This window comes from Staurois parvus, unplaced genomic scaffold (assembly GCF_062004578.1).
Source record: "Staurois parvus isolate SC_StPar_1 unplaced genomic scaffold, SC_StPar_1.0 ptg000334l, whole genome shotgun sequence".
In the NCBI taxonomy this organism is placed as follows: domain Eukaryota; kingdom Metazoa; phylum Chordata; class Amphibia; order Anura; family Ranidae; genus Staurois; species Staurois parvus.
In genome coordinates this window covers 9,135,001-9,154,406 of record NW_028318130.1, presented here as the reverse complement: position 1 = coordinate 9,154,406, position 19,406 = coordinate 9,135,001, and the positions used below count along the sequence as shown (strand labels likewise).

General features: G+C 44.0%; 1 protein-coding gene across 1 annotated transcript in view; it reads right to left on the bottom strand.

The window, feature by feature from the left end:
- The window catches only part of NEIL3 (nei like DNA glycosylase 3), a 117,168-nt gene that overhangs the window by 17,246 nt on the left and 80,516 nt on the right, over nucleotides 1-19,406 (bottom strand). Inside the window, exons 7-8 of the mRNA XM_089684064.1 lie at nucleotides 16,287-16,450; nucleotides 10,375-10,765 (exon numbers count right to left, since the gene is read on the bottom strand). Coding sequence (XP_089540190.1) covers nucleotides 10,375-10,765; nucleotides 16,287-16,450 — 555 coding nt within the window. The remainder of the gene's footprint in view (nucleotides 1-10,374; nucleotides 10,766-16,286; nucleotides 16,451-19,406) is intronic.

Here is a 19,406-nt window from a genome sequence, read left to right as displayed (position 1 = left end):
TCTTGATTTGTGGGTGAAAGACGAGGGTTTGTCTCTGCGGAGAGCAGCAGAGGGGTGGGTTTGGTTGGCTGGATTTGGTCAAGTTTAAAAATCTTCCAACCAAAAATTAAACGGGTATATGTTTTAGTGGGTAAAAGTTGTTGCATAGTGTTAGGTAAGTATTTGTGGGCTGTAGGTACTGTGGTAATTGCTCTACCCCCTCCACGTGAGGTAATTATTACAGTGCTGAAAGGCTTAGGTTAATTGTTAACTGTTGTAAGATCTCTGTGTGTATGTGATCTGTACAATGTTTTGTGGTACTACTGCTCCCAGCAAGCATGCAGCAGGGGGTCCTTTCTGTTACATGTGCATGTTAGTGTGATATGTTGGTGTTTTATGTCCGTTCTGTGATTGTGCCCAAATTGTGTTGTATGTGTACTTCATATTGTTGTGTAATTGTCCAGTGTATGTTCTGTCTAAAAGTCTGTTTTATGTAAAAGGCAATTTTGAGGCTAGAGTCTACCATGTGTTTCTCTGTGGGGGGTCATTTTCTTGACTAAACCACATGGACTCCTTTTGTTTGGTGGCCATTTTGTTGGCTACCAAATGTGCAGTAATCTCTATGCAATGTGCATGAAGTTTCCTATATGCATTTGACCCATATTGTGTTTTTAATCCAAATTTTTTACAGTTTCATTTGTTTGCTTTTAGCTTTAAATTTGCGTATTGCCAGCCAATTTAAAGTGTGTTAAGCGAGTTTTCCCTTCACGTGTTCCACATTTAGTGAGCGCGGTGAAGTCTGGGTTTTTGCACATAGATTTCTTGTATAGTGATTATGTTTTTCTTGTGTTTTTCCTGTTAAAAGTAGTTCCTTATTGTAAAGCGGGTTTGTTTTAAGCTGCTGTGTCGCGTGTTTCACGTCCAGCAGACTTTTTGTGTAAACGGTTCTAGGTGGTTGCAGTAAAGATTGCGTGTGTAGCGCAGATCGTTTAGCGGAGCTGATAGGAGTGATTTTTGCGTCAGCAACAAGGTTACTTTTGGCGCAGTTTTTCGGTTTACCTCTGTGTAATTGTTTTACTGTGAAACGTCCCGTGTTTTTCATAAGGATCCACTTTGTCCTTTTTAACAGTTTTTCAGGTTGAAAAGGGTTTTTTTTTTCTGTGTGTATTAGGAAAGTTTTTTTCTTTACACAAATTTCCTAAAGGTCAGTTAGCAGGTTTCTGCCCAACCAGTGACCCCTAAGTAACATCCAAGAACCCCTCTTTTTGTTTTGACTTGTGTTAGCTACTGTGTGCAGGGAGAGAAAAGCCACTTTCATCATTGTGCGGTGTGGCCTGCCAAACACAGTGGGTGATGAGAACCACATAAATTACGCTGTGTGAGTGGGCGGTCCAGGGAAGTCCTGGTTACCACAAACACTTCGGGTGGTCAGGATCACACAAATTGCGCTGTGGGAGTGGGAGGTGTGCTCTCAGTCTGACCGCCACTTGATGCGCTTCGGGTGATCGATAAGTATCACATAAATTACGCTGTGCTGGGAAAGTGGTGGAATCAGGCCTCTCGGTAGGATCCCACCGAGTGCTCCAGGGGGTAAACAGGTACCCGGACGCGGGATATATACCAGTGACTAGTCACGATGGGCAGTAGTCAGTCCATGAAGAGAGAGGGGGAACCAGCCCTCTTCAGGGTAAGGACAGCTGCACAACTGATGAAGGTGAGTTTGGGGGGGAAGTCTACAGAACCCCTCAAAAGGTGGAATAAATGGTCGAAGGGTACCAGATGGGAAATTCCCCGGGAAGGTACATTTGACGCATAGAGGTGGGAAAAATTCATCTCTGAATTTGAACCACGGATGCAGGCGTCAGAACTAGAGATCGCACAGCTATGGCTTCACAGGTCAATCCAATTAGGGAGGCAGGGCATACATAAACTGGTGTCTGTCCGGAAGAACCAGGTGATGTATACCTGGCCTCCAGAGGGAATAAAACAGGAGGATCCAGTGTCAGAGGTGGAAGAAGCTCTTTCAGGGCTGACTCTACTAAGGCAGGCAGGATCAGGGTCTGCTGGGGTTCCCCAACAACCAACAGTGGCTGAGATAAGTATAACTGCACCTGTCTCTTCTGTTAGTGACGTCACTCTTGATGTACCTTCTGTGTCTTCTGTCTCTATGCCTCAGCCTCTACCTCTACCTCTCCTTTCTTCCTGCTTCACCCCAGCTCCTTCTGTTTCCAACTATGAAGCCTTCTCAACAACCGATTTGCAGACTATCTGTGAATCAAGGGGAGTAGACACCCGGTTAAAAAACAGGGCGGATTGCATCAAAGCGCTACGAACCACTGATCAGACCCCTGCCCCCCAGCTATACCCTGATCTGAGGGACCTCAAACCTGAAGGTGCAGTAAGCGAGGTGGTTAATCTATGCCCACCGAAGAAGCTGGGTCAGCCCTTTTACTCTTCCCGGACCGAGGCCTATCCAGTCAGGGTGCAGCAATTTGAAGGTCCTCCCAATGCACAGGGGGAACGGACTTTAGGGGAACGGGTAGTTTGGCATGTCCCTTTCACCCCGGCAGAGATCCGCACTATTCTGGCTGAGCTCCCGGACTATCGAGTCAATCCGAGAGGATTTGCTCGAATGTTTGGACAAAACCAGTTCAGCTATGGTATGAGCGGGTCAGATTGTGCACAGATCCTACGGGCAAAGGTGGGCATGGAAGTGGCCAGTACAGTGATTGCAGGGTGCTCTATAACCACGCATGAGGAGATGACTTCAGGGGGCAAAGAGTTCTGTACACAGCTAAAGGCAAAGCTTCCAGAAATGTATGGTGCTACCTCTACTACGGACATGATGAAGCTCACCCAGGGTCCTAATGAGGAAAGCGCCTGCTTCTGGCGCCGTCTCAAGCAGACGGCACTGGATGCGGATCTGGAAGTTGGACCTGATGCTCCAACTGAAGGGGTAAAGGTGACCGCGACGCACATTCTGTTGCGGGCCAAATTTTTGGAAGGCATCAATATTAAAATTCGGGAAAGGCTGGTTCTGGCCCGACCCGAATATAATGAGATGTCTATCCCTGCTATCCTTTCCACTCTTGCGGCAATAGAGAGGGAAATGGATAGAAGAAAACAAGACAAGGCCAAAGTTCTTATGTCCCAGACCCCACACGAAAAACCAAGGGATCTGGGTCACAGGAAGGATAGGCCCCCACCCAGGTGCTTCCAGTGCCACCAAACGGGGCACATGAGGAGGAGCTGTCCCCAATTACCTAAAGGTCGGTGGCAGTTCATTCCTGATGAGTCCCCCGCCCCTATGACCACCATGGTAAGTAACTCCTATGAATCCTCATAGGAAGTTGGCAAATCGGTGTCGGCCCAGATCCATCTTTTTCTCGAGGAATTAAAATATCCCCTCCCTTGCCTCATCGACACCGGTGCAGCCAGAACGGTCCTGCGAAAACAGGACATCCAAGGCAAGGTACCCCTCTCAGGGGAAAACCCTCCTAACCCCTACTAACCTCACTATCAAACGATGCACTATTCTTAACCCAGCTTCTCTTCTTCCTGTGTCGGAAGATGAGAAGGGGGGGGGGAGGACAGCAATGACAGTGCTGAATTTTGCAACACGACTAACAATACTAACACCTCTTCTGCTAACATGTCTTCTTTGTCCACTACTAATCTCTCTTCCAAAGGACACGACTGCATCTCTTTGGTGGAACTGGAGTCAGCGGCGACACACCCCATATCACCCCGAGAGTAGCGGTAAGGTTGAACGTCTTCCGATACCCAAAAACCTTGGCCTGAGTGTCTCCCCATTGCCCCCTATTCCATCCAGAATGCCCCTCGGCAACCACATGGGCTGTCACCCTACGAGGTGTTGTTTGGGGGACCTCCCAAAACAGGGTTGTACTTTCCTCAACAGTTGTCGTCTTTGCATTCACAGCTTACAGGTTATGTGCAATCTCTGCAACGGGAGCTGCAGAAGATACACCATCGGGTTCGCGAATCGCTCCCCGATCCAAATACAATAACAGGTGTTCTTTCTATTGAGCCAGGTGATTGGGTCGTCCTAAAGAAACATCAAAGAACCGGACTCGAGCCACGGTTCACCAGACCATACCAAGTCCAGCTGACGACACCTACCTCACTCAAGCTCGAGGGACGAGACAACTGGGTGCACGCAAGCCACTGCAAGAAGCTTCTCAGCTACACCAGAGAATGAGGGGTGTCATTTTCCTTTTTCTTTTTGTTTGTATGTCATACATGTGTGTGAACGGAGGAAAAGACGGCAGATACCCCAACCTTTTATTTAAAATGCACCTGCGTTTAGCCAGAACCGCCAACAAAACCAACTGTTGGGTATGCTCAAAGCCCCCACCCAGTCATCACATGTCCGCAATGGCCGCTGTTCATGCCCTATATGACATCCGCGTCGGCATGAAAAAGCAAGGGACCCCTGGTCAGCCCCCACGTAGACATTTGTCGGTAGAACTTAATGACACATTTTTAGCAGGTAACATCAGTTTCAGCACCAATATTAGCTCTAGCTCCTGTAGGGCCCTCACCAGTCCATTATGGGTAACTGGGCAGCTAGGCAGCCCTCAGGTGTGCTTTAACATCAGCTTTGGCACAGGTAACAAGTTTGTTGGGATTACCACCTGCGAGGGAGGTATAACTGTCAATCTGACTAACCAGACTTCCTTTCTGAGTAACCACACTGACCGACCAGACCACGTGTGTTGGAAGGACGGATGTGATGTGCAGACTGAGGGAGCAATCCCCCAGTCTGTGCAACTGTTGCTCAGTACCAGAGGCCGAACGAGGAACTCCTCCTGCTCTGCTCTGACAGGTCCATACTATTTTCTGTGTGGTTCGGCAGCCTATAGAACATTTCCCCAGAACGCGAAAGGTTCGTGTGCCCTCATAAAGCTAGTCCCCGCATCCTATGTAGTGATGGACCATGAAGAGTTGATGGTCCACAAGAAGGTAAGGATGGCAGGGAGAGTTCGCAGGGAACTGTTCTCTGAGGGCGACCAGGCATGGGCTTGGTTCCCCTCATGGACAGGATGGGGAATAGAACTTATGAAGCGCCTGAACAATTTTTCTGTCATCGTGGATAGTATGTTTAACGAGACCGTAGAGGCTGTCAGAGAAATTGCCCAAGAACAACGGCAGATGGGAATTTTAGTGCTTCAGGAGAAGATGGCCCTTGATTATCTTTTAGCCGCCAAAGGGGGGTTCTGTGAGTTCATCGGAGAGGATTGTTGTACTTGGATAGAAGACACCGATGACAAGGTCCAGGCCCATATGGACAAAGTTAGTGAACTACAGGGAAAAGCTAGAGCTATAGCTAGTGAGGGTTGGAATCCGTTCAAGGGTTTGGGAGGATTGGGAGATTTCCTGTTCTCCATCGGATCTTGGTTGAAGGAAGTGGGAGTGTATATCCTGATGCTTCTCTTTTTCATCTGCCTTTTATATGCCGCGGTGAGATGTTCCTGTTGCCTCATCGACCGTGTAAGCCAAGCTCGGGCAGACGACCACATCTCCATGCCCGCTCCGGGGATCCCACTCCAACCACTGATCGGGGGAAGACCTCACCAACCAACCACCTTCTCTACAGATTACGTCCTGGCTTCCCTCTAATTTATCTCTCTGAAGACCACATTCTCCAAGACCTTCAAGCAAGCTTCAAGCCTCATCATTGTTTGTGTCTGCGATTTGGAAAACTGTCTGGGTCGAGACCAGCCTTGTGTGGCCCCGTCTGCAGGGGCAATTTGAGAATCTATTGCTGGATCTCCCCAGACCACCGTGGGATCACAAGCTTTATTCATACCACAAGTCTGTTTGTGGTTTTTGCAAGAGCCTTCCTGTAGTGAAGGTTCCAACGCTCTTGAGGATCATCGCTTCAATCAAGCCTGTTTGCGTCGAGTCTGCGTCGGGTCTTGTTGTTTCAGGTACCCCGTGGAGCTTTATTCTCAGGGACAACTACAGGAACTCTTTGAAGTTTGAGACTACACCCATCAAGCTGAAGAAGATCAAGAAGGGACACGAGGAGAATATGATAAAACAGGAGGGAATGTCATGGAAATTTTGTATTGTTGGTCGAACTTTAAATGTGTCATGTATTCGTGTTATTCATATGTCTCTCGTGTGGCTTAATTAAAGCTCTGAAGGCTGCAATTGGGCCATGCGCATGTACAATGTATGTATTACAGTACTCGGCTTGGTAATGGATGAGATGGCAGATCTGCGCTTATAGACCGGCGTGTATACCACCACGGCATTCCATGCGAATGCTGCTGTCAGTAGACCGTGGGCCTGTATCCACATATCAGCAGCATGGTACCACGTGGGCTTCATAACGCAATGCGCAAGCGGTGTGAACTCCACGTGTAGGCTTATGCATATCTTACAACCCATTACCAACTTGAAACTGTATCTTGGATGGATGTGTTTTAATAAAGATCGTATCGGGCCCATCCAGGTACAGACTGATATTTTTAGGGAGTGCTTGTGCAGAGAATTTTACATACCAATAGAAGCTAGTAGGACAGGAAATATGACCTCAGATGGCTCATAGGGGGGAAGGGGAGGAAGTCTGCTGACCTCAGAAGGTTCATGGGGGAGGACCAGTGATAGATAATAGCAAAGGCTATGCTCCAATTGGAATGTATATCCTCTGTATAGGCAATCCCCATTGTATTGTTCGGTGGGAGGGTTTGACTTTATTCATGTGGGGGGCATGTGTGTATTTTTAATAAAAACAGAGAGCTGAGCCTAAAGCCGGCCCTTATGTGGATTGCAACCAGCCTTAGAGTGTCGTGTGATCATTCTAGGGTAACGGAGCTCCATCACCTACAAATCAACAGGACCAAAGTATTTGGATGGGCAGGAATCGTGTAGTTTGGCTGCAGTCGTGGTAAGCGAGATTCACACAGCTTTATGGGGGATTTCTGCGCATCCAACTGCGAGTACTCACGGTAAGGAGAAATTCGTTAAAGCGAATTTCCAAGACAGAGACCACTGTAGTAAATCTGTGAATTCATGATTCGATCAATGAAATGCAGCTCCCTGGCACCAGCAACACTCTTGCAGCCCCACAGGAGACAACTGCCACCACCATGTTTCACTGTAGGCACCATGCATTTTTCTTTGTACTCCTCACCTTTGCAATGCCATACAGGTTTGAAGCCATCAGTTCCAAAAACATTTATCTTGGTCTCATCACTCCAGATGACAAGAGTTTTCAGCATGTGCCCTGACAAATTCTAGGCAGGCTTTATTGTTCATGGGCTTTAGGAGAGGCTTCCTTCGTGGACAACACCCATGCATACCATTCCTCTGCAGTGTACATAGTATTGTGTCACAGGAATTATCCCAGTTTGGCTTTCTACTTCTTTAGCTAACTGCAGTGAACTTGCATGGCGATTTTCTTCAACCCTTCTCATCAGCAGACACTCCTGTCGGTGTTAAAGCAGAGTTCCAGTCAGTTTTGTGTTTATTAAAAGTCAGCAGCTACAAAAACTGTCCCAGGGTCCAGCGATGTGCTCACCCATGCCATCCCTTCTCTGCGCTGCCACAACTGTGGGCACCAGCCTGTGACAGCTTGTGGCTTCACAGTCGGGGGCCCGCTGTGCATTCTGATTGGTCTGCAGTCTTCTGGGACCTGCGAAAGTTCCCAGGAGACTGTGGGGAAAAAGGAGAGGACCAAAATTCCGGCTCCCTTCACCACTGCAAACTGAGATGGAAGTGGGAGTAGGTACCTGTCAAAACCAGGTACCCGCTCCCCTCTCCCCCCCAAAAGGTGCCAAATATGGCAGTGAAGGGGTGGGGGGGGGGGGAGGCAAAACAACGCAGCTTCTGCCTTTGAGTGGAACTCCGCTTTAACTTCCATGGACGGCCTGGACGTCTGTCAGATGGTTGCAGTTCCATCTTTGTTAAATTCAATATTCTGACTTATAAGTAAAGCTTTGCTGATCGTCTTGTAGCCTTCACCTTTCTTCTGTAAAGAAATGATTTTCTTTCTCAGGCCTTGCAACGTTTCTGTGCCATTGCTGACAGCATGAAATGGAAGGGGTTTTCTTTGTTAAGTAACACCCCTTTATAATCACCTGTCTGCTGGAAACCTGTTTAATAATTAGACTCTCCTTTAGTTGATTTCTTGTTAATTAGGATTTTAAAAATTTTGCTTTGCTCCCAAGACTTACATTGGGATGTATTCATTTTTGCAACATGGTCTTGAGTGAATTTGTTAGGAAAAAAAACGTGTGTGAACAAATCTTGTTTGCAACTAATGGCCAGCATTTGTGGGAGTATTTTGTAGTAAAGTGTCCCATAGAAAATGATGATTCTGAAAGGAAAGTAAAGGTTTTCTGACAAATCTGTTGGGGTGTACTCATTTATGCTGAGCACTGTATTAATATTTTACATATACCAGGATTAGCGCAGCAGTATTTATATATATTCTTAACTTTCAACATACTTTTTCTAAACAGTATCTGAAGCCAAAGAACCAACATGATAGCCAGGCAACTAGTATTTTTAGAAGGCGGTCATAATTTGCAGCTTCTGAATATATTTTTTAAATTCACTAGGATTTTTAACTATTTGTTGCCCACCCACAGCTCATGTACTGCAGCTGAATGGAAGCTACAGGATAGGCGGTACCATTTACATCGCCTAGCACATGTGCACTGGCACGCTGCACGGGATCACGGTGCTTGGTATCCAGCCGCTGTGAGCGGCCAAGGTTTCATGTGATCACTGTGATTATGCATAGCGAACACATGATTGCAATGTAAGCCAATCTATCATGAATGGCTTCCATTCAGGACAAAGTTTTTACTGTTGTCCTGCTGTGATTGATCCACAGCTATCACATGGTAGCTGGCACCCTGTACCTTGTGATAAGATGTAGCCAATCACAGCATGACAATAGTAAGTAAGCTGTCATGAATGGCTTCCATTCATGACAGTTAAAACTATTGCTTATAACCATGATCATAATAGTGACACGGAACTGAACAGTATGTAAAAAAAAAAAAAAAAAAAAAAAAAATCTGAATAAAAAATAATGTCATCAGATATTATTCCTGATCACTGCCACACCAGTTATATGAAGACGCTGTACTGCACTGATGACAGTATGCAAACAATTTGTGAAAAAAAAACTAATTTCTTCATATTCCAAAAATACTGCAAAAAGAAAAAAAAAACCAAAAACAAACCAGCTTCAAAAAAAACTCGCCATGCCTCTTACTAAATACTTTGGACTGACTACTTTTCAAAAAGGGGTCATTTGGTGGGTATTTGTACTGTCCTGGCATTTTATGGCCTCAAGAAATGAGACAGGCTGTCAGTACATCAAAACTGATCAATTTTCAAATGTACTGTATACCATAGTTTGTGTACTTTATTAATTTTCACAAAGACTAAATAATATACACTATTTGGTTTATTCTTCTAACAACGAAATGTGGCAGACTAGATTTTGGCCTAAATTTATGAAGAGAGAGATTGTTTACAAAATGTTTTAACAGTAATCAGAGAAAAACACGTTTTTTTTTTTTAATTTTCTACATTTTGTCATTTATATAGCAACAAACACCCCAGTGATACCATCAAAAGAAAAATGGTAAAAATGTATTTGCGTAGTGTTGCATGACCAAGCAATAGCCAGTTAAAGGATAAGTTCACTCCTTGTAACACGTTACACCCGTATTTAGGCCCCGCAGCCCCAGCACGCCCTCGATTCCCCGTTGTGATAGCAAGCTTCTCCCTGCACCCGCTGCCACAATGAAAAGAAAAAAACAAAAAAAACCACACATCGATGTTCAGGGCTCTGCCAACCCGGCTGCGTCATTCCTTCAAAACCTTCTGTCAACTGAACGTTTTGCGGTTGCTTTCGTGGCTGTTGGCTGGTAGTTCTTAATTAACTACCAGGGCGCTGATGAGCTTCTTGTCATTCAGTATGTGACTGTGAGAGGCCCTCTCTCCCAGTGCGCACTTTCCCATCAACTTTTCATTCAGTAACTGCCTGCCCATACGCAGACTGACACAATGACAGTCTGCAAGAGCCTCACATTGCAATGCTTTGCAGACTCCTAGTTGACAAATAAATAAATAAATGCACTATTTTTTTAACCTGCAAAAAGATGTGCATTCGTTTATACAAAGGTGAACTTATCCTTTCAAAGTAGCACAGTGCTGAACAGCAAAAAAAAAGTCCCCTGGTCATTAAGGGGGTAAAACCTTCGGAAGGTCATGTGGTTAAAACAACTAGGAACAAGTCATACATTCAGTTATCTCATAAAATGAAGGGGTTTCCTCTGCTTTGGTTCAGTAACAGATGAATCATTAAAGCATATCTTAAAGCAAAAAATAAAATAAAAAAAGTACCTGATTGGCGGGTTGATTTCATTTTGGAAATTTTGTGTCATTTTATCAGTCTTCTGTCTCTTCTGATGCGGGACAAATGAATGTGAAACTCCAGCATCTGAACTGCTATTCATTATCTGCTGTTCAGTTTCAATGCTTCTTCTCTTATTTGAGACATTTAGTGTGTTGCTGCAAGAAGAACTGACAGATATCTCTGAAGAAGGGATCCACTTATGATTTTGTTCATAATCATTAGTTTTGGTAGTAAAATCACTTAGGACCAATGTTGTATGACCAAAAGCAGTTTTTCTGTTTATCTTCATTTCAGACAAAGATTTTCCAAAATTATTACATGGAAACTTAATCAAGTCTGTGTCACATCTAACACTTTCGTTATTTGCAGTGCCTAAAACTTAAAACAGAAAAGTAATGTTAGCATTTGTGTTTTAAAACAAGAGGTTTATTATAGCATGTGAGCACACAATATTGTGAATGTGTATTCTAGTCTCTTAAGGTGTAATTTTACAACGTATATTTTTTAGAACATTTCATTCTCCTAATGCAATTTCATTTGTTTTTTACATATTGCTTCTGTTGAGATTTAGAGATTACCACCTTGTAGGTACACATACATACAGACTTTGGGGTTAATGTAATAAAGGCAAAGACTGTGCACTCTGCAAGGGCAGTTGCTCCAGAGCTTAGTAAATGCGGGGAAGATCTGCTGACTTCCATCATCCAATCATGTGCAAAAAAAAAAACCACAGGATTTTTTGTTATGCCCTGTAAAACCCCTCTGAGTTGACGGACACAGCTGCTTTTTCATCCATGACCAAACAGGATTTTATAGCCCCGCCTACAGGAGTAGGACACTAGGCAGAAAAACTCAGCACCTCCCATGGGCAGTCCTCTCTGGGCATAAACCCCCTCTCTGCTATAGGCCTCCACTCAGTCACAAGCAGTGTCATAGGAGAAAACTCCATAGAGGGGTTGGTGCTGTGTTCGTAAATTAACTCAGAGAAAGGGATTTTATGGTAACAAAATAATCCCATATTCTCTTACGATCAGTGATGGACACAGCTGCTTCTTCTTTATCCATGACTAAACATGGATGTCCACAAGAAGTGCCACAATGAGTGGTCGGCAAACCAAACAATGGAGAAGAAACTCAGGGCAACACGCCAACCTCTGAACCACCTCAAAGGATGTCCAAGTCCTAAACAGCCACCTGCAAAACCTTGCGGCCAAAAATCAGCATCAGAAGATGCCAACACTTGGGGTGGGGAAATGGTTTCTAGGCAGTGCTCTTAAAAAAACAAAAAAACCCCACAGTAGTTGTCAGGGTTCTGTCCACAGCAGAAGTTCTAGGAGACCGGGCACTCCTGCCAGTACCCTGCATGGCCACAGAAGTGCACGTTGGCAAAGATCCATGCACATTGGCGCGCAGACGTGAGCCGGAACACGCATGCGCACAGTTGCGCACGCATTGGCTCAGTTTTGCGCCAGATGGCCTTTATAAGGAGGCTCATCACTCCCTCAAGTTGCTGGTTGATCTCTGGCTCCCCAGTACCATTGTCTGTGTTCCTTTGCTATAGTGATTTCCTATTACCGACCTGGCTTGCTCTTGGACCTGTCTTCTCTGCCTGACCTGACCCTGGTTTGGCTAATGGATATTCTTTCCCGCTCCTCTGTGTATGACCCCGGCTATTCTACTGACTACATCCGCTCCAATCTCCTCCTGACACTTGACCTTGGCTTTGAACTGACTATCCTGTGGTCCTCTGCTACCCTGAGGTCTTGCATACCTCTCACAGGCGCCACCTGTCTGCAGGCTCCATTCCAGTGCATAAGCTGTGCTCCTGGGTGTACCTCTGACCAGCACTCCTACAGGCGACCTGTGCAACTTTGGGCCCGATTCTTGCTGTCCCATATCCAGGGGAGTCTGGAACTTAGCCGCAAGGGAAGCCCTCTCTCCATTGGCCTCCATCACCAGGTACGTAATAGTAGTCTTCTCAACCCCCCTTTACATCACCCCCAACTATTGTGTCCTGTACCCCCAATGCAGTGTCTTCTGCTCGCTTCACATCACCCACCCTCCCCCACACACACACACTGTAGTGTCCTCTGCTGTAGTTTCACTATGCTGCCTCCGCTTCAGGTAACATGAGAGCGGCCGAGGCAAAGCCGCGGTTACAATTGACCTACTAATCGACAGCTTGCCGACGCCAGCTATAGAGCTTAGTAAACTTGTGCACCGATGACTAGGTCGCTGCCTTGCAAACTTGAGAAACAGACGCCTGATGTTGGAACGCCCAGGAAGTGCTAACCGCCCTGATGCAGTGCGCCATAACGGTGAAGAGAGGTTCCCATCCCCTGATGGCATACGCCTGCACAAATGTCTGCTAAATCCAGGAAATAGTGGCAGAAGAGGCCACCATGCCTTTTCTCTTACTGTCAGTGAGCACAAACAGCGAATCAGAACTCCAGAAGACAGCAGTCACAGAGAGATACATGCAAATAAGCGCAAACCACGTCCAAGGAGCGCAAAGCCACCTCCTTAGAGTGCGACAGTGGAGGACACAAGGAGAGAAGGACAATGTCTTCATGCAAATGGAAATCCAACACTTCCTTCTGAAGAAAAAAAGGAGATGGCCGAAGCACCACCTTGTCCTTCTGCAAAATCATTTTAAGGTGGCTTAGGATACAGCTGCCAATTTTGACACCCGTCACGTCAAAGTGATCGTGACTAGGAAGGCAATCTTCTGTTAGAGCAGAAGTAAGAGAACATCTGGAATACTCTCGAAAGGAGGCTTCTGAAGAGCCTACAATACCAAATTCAAGTCCCACAGCGGCAGCGGGGAGTGCACAAGGGGCACCACATGACAAACCCCCTGGATAAATGGGTGAACCAAGGAATGAGTGGCCAAGGGACGCTGTAAGAAAACAGCCAGAGCAGAAACTTGACCCTTAATTGTATTCAAACCAAGCTTCAGATCCACACCATTGAAGGAAGGCCAAAGTGTTGCATCAAACGATATAAGCTTTCCAGATGCAATGATAAATCTCCCGGGAAGTAAACTTACGAGCCTTTAAAATAGTCTGAATCACCGAGCAAGACAACCCCATCCTTCAAAACCTGGCTTTCAATATCCATGCTGTCAAAGCCAGCAACGGTAAAGCAGGGTGAAAGAACTGGAGGCCTATAACAGAGAGGGGGTTTTATGTCTAGAAAGGACTGTGCCAAGTGTATTTTTCTGCCTAGTTTCCTGCTCCTGTAGGTGGGGAAAAAAAACTCAGTTTGGTTATGGATACAGAAAAAGCAGTTGTGTCTGTCAATGAACGTAAGAGAAATGCGTTTTTTTTTCCTTGAATGTGATTGGGTATTCTTTGCAAAAGTGAAGCTTCACCTCATTTACAAAGCTCTGGAGCAAATGCCCTTGAAAACAGCACAGTCTATTTGCCTTTAGTAAACCAACTTCCCTGTGTCATTCCCATGAGGAACAATCAGAAACTACAATGATTATTATTTAAATATGTTTTAGTCCCTGAATTGTTTGTTTGATCACTACTCCATACAGCAATATACCAGCCTTTAAAATGGTAATAAAGATCAAAATTAATTTTGAGTCTGTTTAATGTCCTGAAGGTTGGCACTATTAAATGCAATGAGTTTTTGCACATACATAGTCAGGTCAAAATTTCTTGAATCATCTGACCTCTATACATAATCTGCACCTTATAGCTAAAATCTTTTCCCAAAGTTACCTTTATTCTGACCACTAAAATATCTCTTCACAAACACTATGATTATCCAAGTGTGCACATATACACCAATTGAAGCACTGAGCAGTCACCTTTAATAAATGCTGAAAGTGGAACTCCAGCCAAACTGTTAAATACATACAATATATGTGTATTGTGTTACTTGTCAAAGACTTTGTAATTTTGACCAGACATCCGTGTAATACACAAATCTCTATTTAGACTACGCTCTTACTTCTTGGATCTGATATACAGCTTCCTACATCAGCTTCCTGCTCAGAGGTGATGATGATGATCATTCACTATCCTTTTAGAAGACTGACAGCAGAGATGAGATAAGAACCTGAACTGCTGGACCAGAAAGACAAATAGCTTAATTAGGAAGTATGTTGGCCACCTAACAGGCTTGACTCACTTCACAGAACTACAAATCCTTAAGTCAGGGTAATATATCAGTGAACATAAGTCTTTTCACCTGTATATGTAGCCACGTTCCTGGAATTTTACTTTGACTAAAACAAAGACACTGTAGACCCCCACCCCCCTCGCCCCCATTTCCTTAGTAAATGGAGCCCGCACTATCAATATACCTAATAGTTTAAAAAAGAAAAAAAAATCTTGCAAGTCAGAGTTCGCTACCCAATAATCAGTGGATGGGTATTTATTACTATATAAAAAAGGTGATGCAGAAAACCTTTAATCACAAAATCTCAGTTTTTCCTACCCAAGCACTTTCAACATCTCACTGGATATTCAGGAGCACTCAGGGTCAAATTAACCACTTGTCTACTGGGCACTTATACCCCCTTCCTGCCAGGCCAATTTTCAGCTTTCAGCGCTGTCGCACTTTGAATGACAACTGCGCGGTCATACAACACTGTACCCATATGACATTTTTAGCATTTTTTTTCCACACAAATAAGAGTTTTTTTATGGTATTTAATCACTGCTGGGTGTTTTATTTTTTGCGCGATAAACAAAAAAAGAGCAAAACATTTGAAAAAAGTTTTTCTTTTGCTTCTAATATAAAATTTTGCAAATAGGTAGTATTTCTCCTTCACTAATGTGCATTGATGAGGCTGCATTGATGGGCACTGATGAGCTGGCACTGATTATGCTGCACTGATATGCAGCAATGATGGGCACTGATAGGTAGCGCTGGTGGGGGGCACTGCTGGGCACAGGTGGGTGGCAGTGCTTGGCACTTGTGGGTGGCACTGCTGGGCACAGGTGGGTGGCACTTCTGGGCACTGATGATCAGGGCACTGATCATCAGTGCTGATCTGTTTTCTGACAATTGCCGGTTATCAGCAGTATTTTCCTCATGCTGTGACAGTGTGAGGAAAGTGCAGCCGACAACCGTTAACTGCATTTACCTGGTGATCTGCTGTGTCATTGGACACAGCAATCACGTGGTAAAAGGCCGCTGTGATTGGCCTTTTACCACATCGTGTGATCAGCTGTGTCTGTAGAACACAGCAATCACGGAGATCGCCGGGTGCGTGTCGCGGGGGGCGCGCGGGAGGGTGCATTCTGGGAAGAGGTCATATGACGCCCTCCCAGAACTGGACAACCACGCTGTAGCCATCATTTAGCTATAGCCGGTTGTCAAGTGGTTAAAGTAGTTGTAAAGTAAAGTGTATCCCTCTATAGTGTGTACTTGCCTCAATCCAAGGCACGAAGTGTTGTTATTTCTGTCTACTGGTTCGTCCCTCTGCTAAGCGCATGAATCACTTCTGAAAAGTTTTCGGGACACCAAGAGAAAAACAAAAAGGTGACAGGGAAGGAGCTCCAGCGCACAGACTGTGTTTGTCAGCCTCAACTCTGTTCCTATTCTGTGAAGGGTGGCGTGTCCCCTTCTCTCCAATCAGCTCTCAAGCTGAGACAAGCTTTATACATTCTGGACTTTTGAGCAGCTGTAGAGAAGAAAAGACTGCAGATAGACAGGTATAACTTATGTAGGAGGATTTGTTTCATCTCTGTGTGTCATCTTCACAGGGTTTACATCCACTTTAATCGTTTTTGCCTGTAAAATTAATATAGCAATAAATGATCAGCTTATTGTGATACAGTAGGTTTCTGTCTAACCGCAACAGCAGTGTAAAACTGGGCTCCGAGCATCAATGTATTATATATGCTGTATACATTGCATATTCTGCAATAGACAATACCTTTTGGTTTAGGAGATAGACACGCATCACATTTCTCATCTGAAGGCTTGTTTATGAGTGTGCAGATTTGGCATGCCCAATGTTCTTCATCTCTCCTGGCCACTTGGTCTTGTGATTCTTGTCTACATGCCCATCCAATAAGACTGTTTCGTTTAGGAAGTTTACTATATAGTAAGCCACAGATAAAATGTATAGTCTGTGAGTGGTTTACATTACTGCACAACAGTAAATTGTCCCCTCCCGCCATAATTCCCTAGGCAAGAATGAGTTTTATTTCACTCCAGCAGCCTCCTGATATATCCTTGTCACATATACCAGAAGGCTTCAGTTTAAAGAGAGTAACTGGAGGAAGTAGATCCAGCAGCACACCATCAAAGGTCTGCTACAAAAGACAGCTTTCTTCTGATATCAGAGTGTAAGATGGTGACATGGAACCCAGGACAATGCTGCATTCACTGGGTGGCTAATTTGGGATAAAAAGGTAAGAACATACAGAAGGAAAAGAAAAAAAAAAAAAAAAAAGGGAGGACCCAAACCTATTCAAACCACAATCAAGAATATGTTGGTTTTGAAAAGGTAAAAAGTAACCTTCATAAACCCTAGAATTTTATATAGTTACCCTCTTTGCAGAAAATCTGTGAATAAAAATCGATTGCTTTACATTTCCCCCTCAATTCACCAGCTTGCTCGGACATTCCTGAGGTAAAGGCTAAGGGTAGCTTGCCTGACAGGCCATATGTTATTTTTAGGAATCACCTGGGTCTCTACATCCCTTTTTCTTTATATATGCTTACAATAGTAAGGTGAAAAGTTACAGGGGCGGAGCAGAGGTTATGAATGAAAGTCCAGATATTGCCACTGCCAATCATGATTAAAAGAACTTTTCTAAGCATTCAGTATACATGACAATGATACCTTACGCCGAATAACTAGAAAGTTTCCCTGCAATGCAGCTGGAATCAGAATTTAATGACTTAAGGTTAGAGGATGTCTAAAGCCAAGGATACAATTTTATTATACTGAAGCTCACCAGTCCTCAGATGTGGTGGCTGCATTAATATTTTATTTTCAGGCTAAAGATATTTTCTGCAAGTACAGAAAAATACCTGTTGATCCTGTCCAAATACCAGTGTCCTTGTAACTTCATGTGCATTAAATTGATGTATTAAACAATGTTAGCAGCTTTCCCCACTATCTTCTTTCAGAACACTTCCTTCCTATGTAATTAAGATGTGGAAGTGTTTGTTGCCGAAATCTGGATAGCAGCTTTGGGTGAAAATGCTGCATCTCCAAAGATATAAGGATAGTGAGTGCTGTCATACTGTAACAGGAAGAGTGTCGTCAGCAGGGTCACTTGATGAGAAAAGGAAAGGAAAAAAGCCTGAAAAATAAAACATCTAAAGACTGATACGTTGAAATATATTCACGTTGAACTCCAGGCAAGTACAAATCATGAAAGGAATTGTAACTGGAAAGGTTTTTGTAGTTTTAACTAGGTATTAGTGTAGTTATAGAACCTGTGTCATGTGTTTACCTTACCTTGTAATGACGGACTCACATGTTTGTAGGTGCAGTTTGTATTATCATGGTTAATTAATTCTTCTGCATCCATGTATTAATTCACCTACAGTGGGAAAAATAATTATTTGTTCCCTGCAGATTTTGTGAGTTTGCAAAGGTCTATAATTTTGATCATAGGTATATTTTAAATTATATAGACGAAATATCAACCAAAAGTTCAGTGAGTAAAATAAGTATTTGATCCCCTCCCAACCAACAATAATTCTGGCTCCCACAGACTGGCTATGTGCTCATGTGGTACACAGATTAGTCCTCTCAATTTAAATAGGTGCTCCTAAGGACAACTCTTTATATGTATAAAAAAAAAAAAGACACCTGCTCACAGAATCTCTTTCTTCCATTCAAATGCCTATTCCATCATTAGCAAGACCAAAGAGCTTTCAAAGGACATCAGGGACAAGATTGTAGACCTGAACAAGGTTGGAATGGGCTACAAGACCATCAGCAAGAAGCTTGGTGAGAAGGAGACAACTGTTGGAGTGATTATTCGCAAATGGAAGAAATACATAATCCTCGGATTGGCGCTCCATGCAAGGTTTCGCCTCATGGGGTAAGGATGATCATAAGAAAAAAGGGATCAGCAAAGAGCTACACAGGAGGAGCTTGTGAATGATAAGGCAGTTGGGAACGCAGTCACCAAACAAACCATTAACACAATATGCCGCCATGGATTGAAATCCTGCAGCGCCTGCAAGGTGCCCCTACTCAAGAAGGCACATGTATAGGCCCGTCTGAAGTTTGCTAGTGAACATCTAAATGATTCAGAAAAGGAGAAAGTGCTGTGCTTAGATGAGACCAAAATTGAGCTCTTTGGCATTAACTCGATTCGCCGTGTTTGGAGGAAAAAAATACTGACTATGACTCTAAGAACACCATCCCTACAGTCAAGCATGGAGGGGGAAACATTATGCTTTGGGGCTGTTTCTCTGCTAAAGGTACAGGTTGACTTTGCCGCATTGAGGGGCCAATAGACATGGCTATGTATTGTAAAATCTTGGATGATAACCTTCTTCCCTCAGCCAGAACACTAAAGTTGGGTTGTAGATGGGTCTTCCAGCATGACAATGACCCAAAACATACCGCCAAGGCAACAAAAGGAGTGGCTCATGAAGAAGAACATTAAGGTCATAGAGTTGGCCTAGCCAGTCTCCAGACCTTAAATATATAGAACATTTATGGAGGGAGCTGAAACTTTGAGTTGTCAAACAACAGCTAAGAAACCTCAAGGATTTAGATTAGATCTGTAAAGAAGAGTGGACCAAAATCCCTCCTGAGATGTATGCAAACCTGGTAACCAACTACAAGAAACATCTTACCTCTGTGCTTGCCAACAAGCGTTTCTCCACAGAGTACTAAGTCATGTTTTCCTTGGGGATCAAATACTTATTTTATTCACTGAACTGCAACTCAAGTTATAATATTTGTATCATGTTTTTTCTGGATTTTTGATTGATATTCTGTCTCTATAATTTAAAATACACCTATGATACAAAGAAATGAAGGGTCTAAAATTTTTTAAGTGAGCAAACTTACAAAATC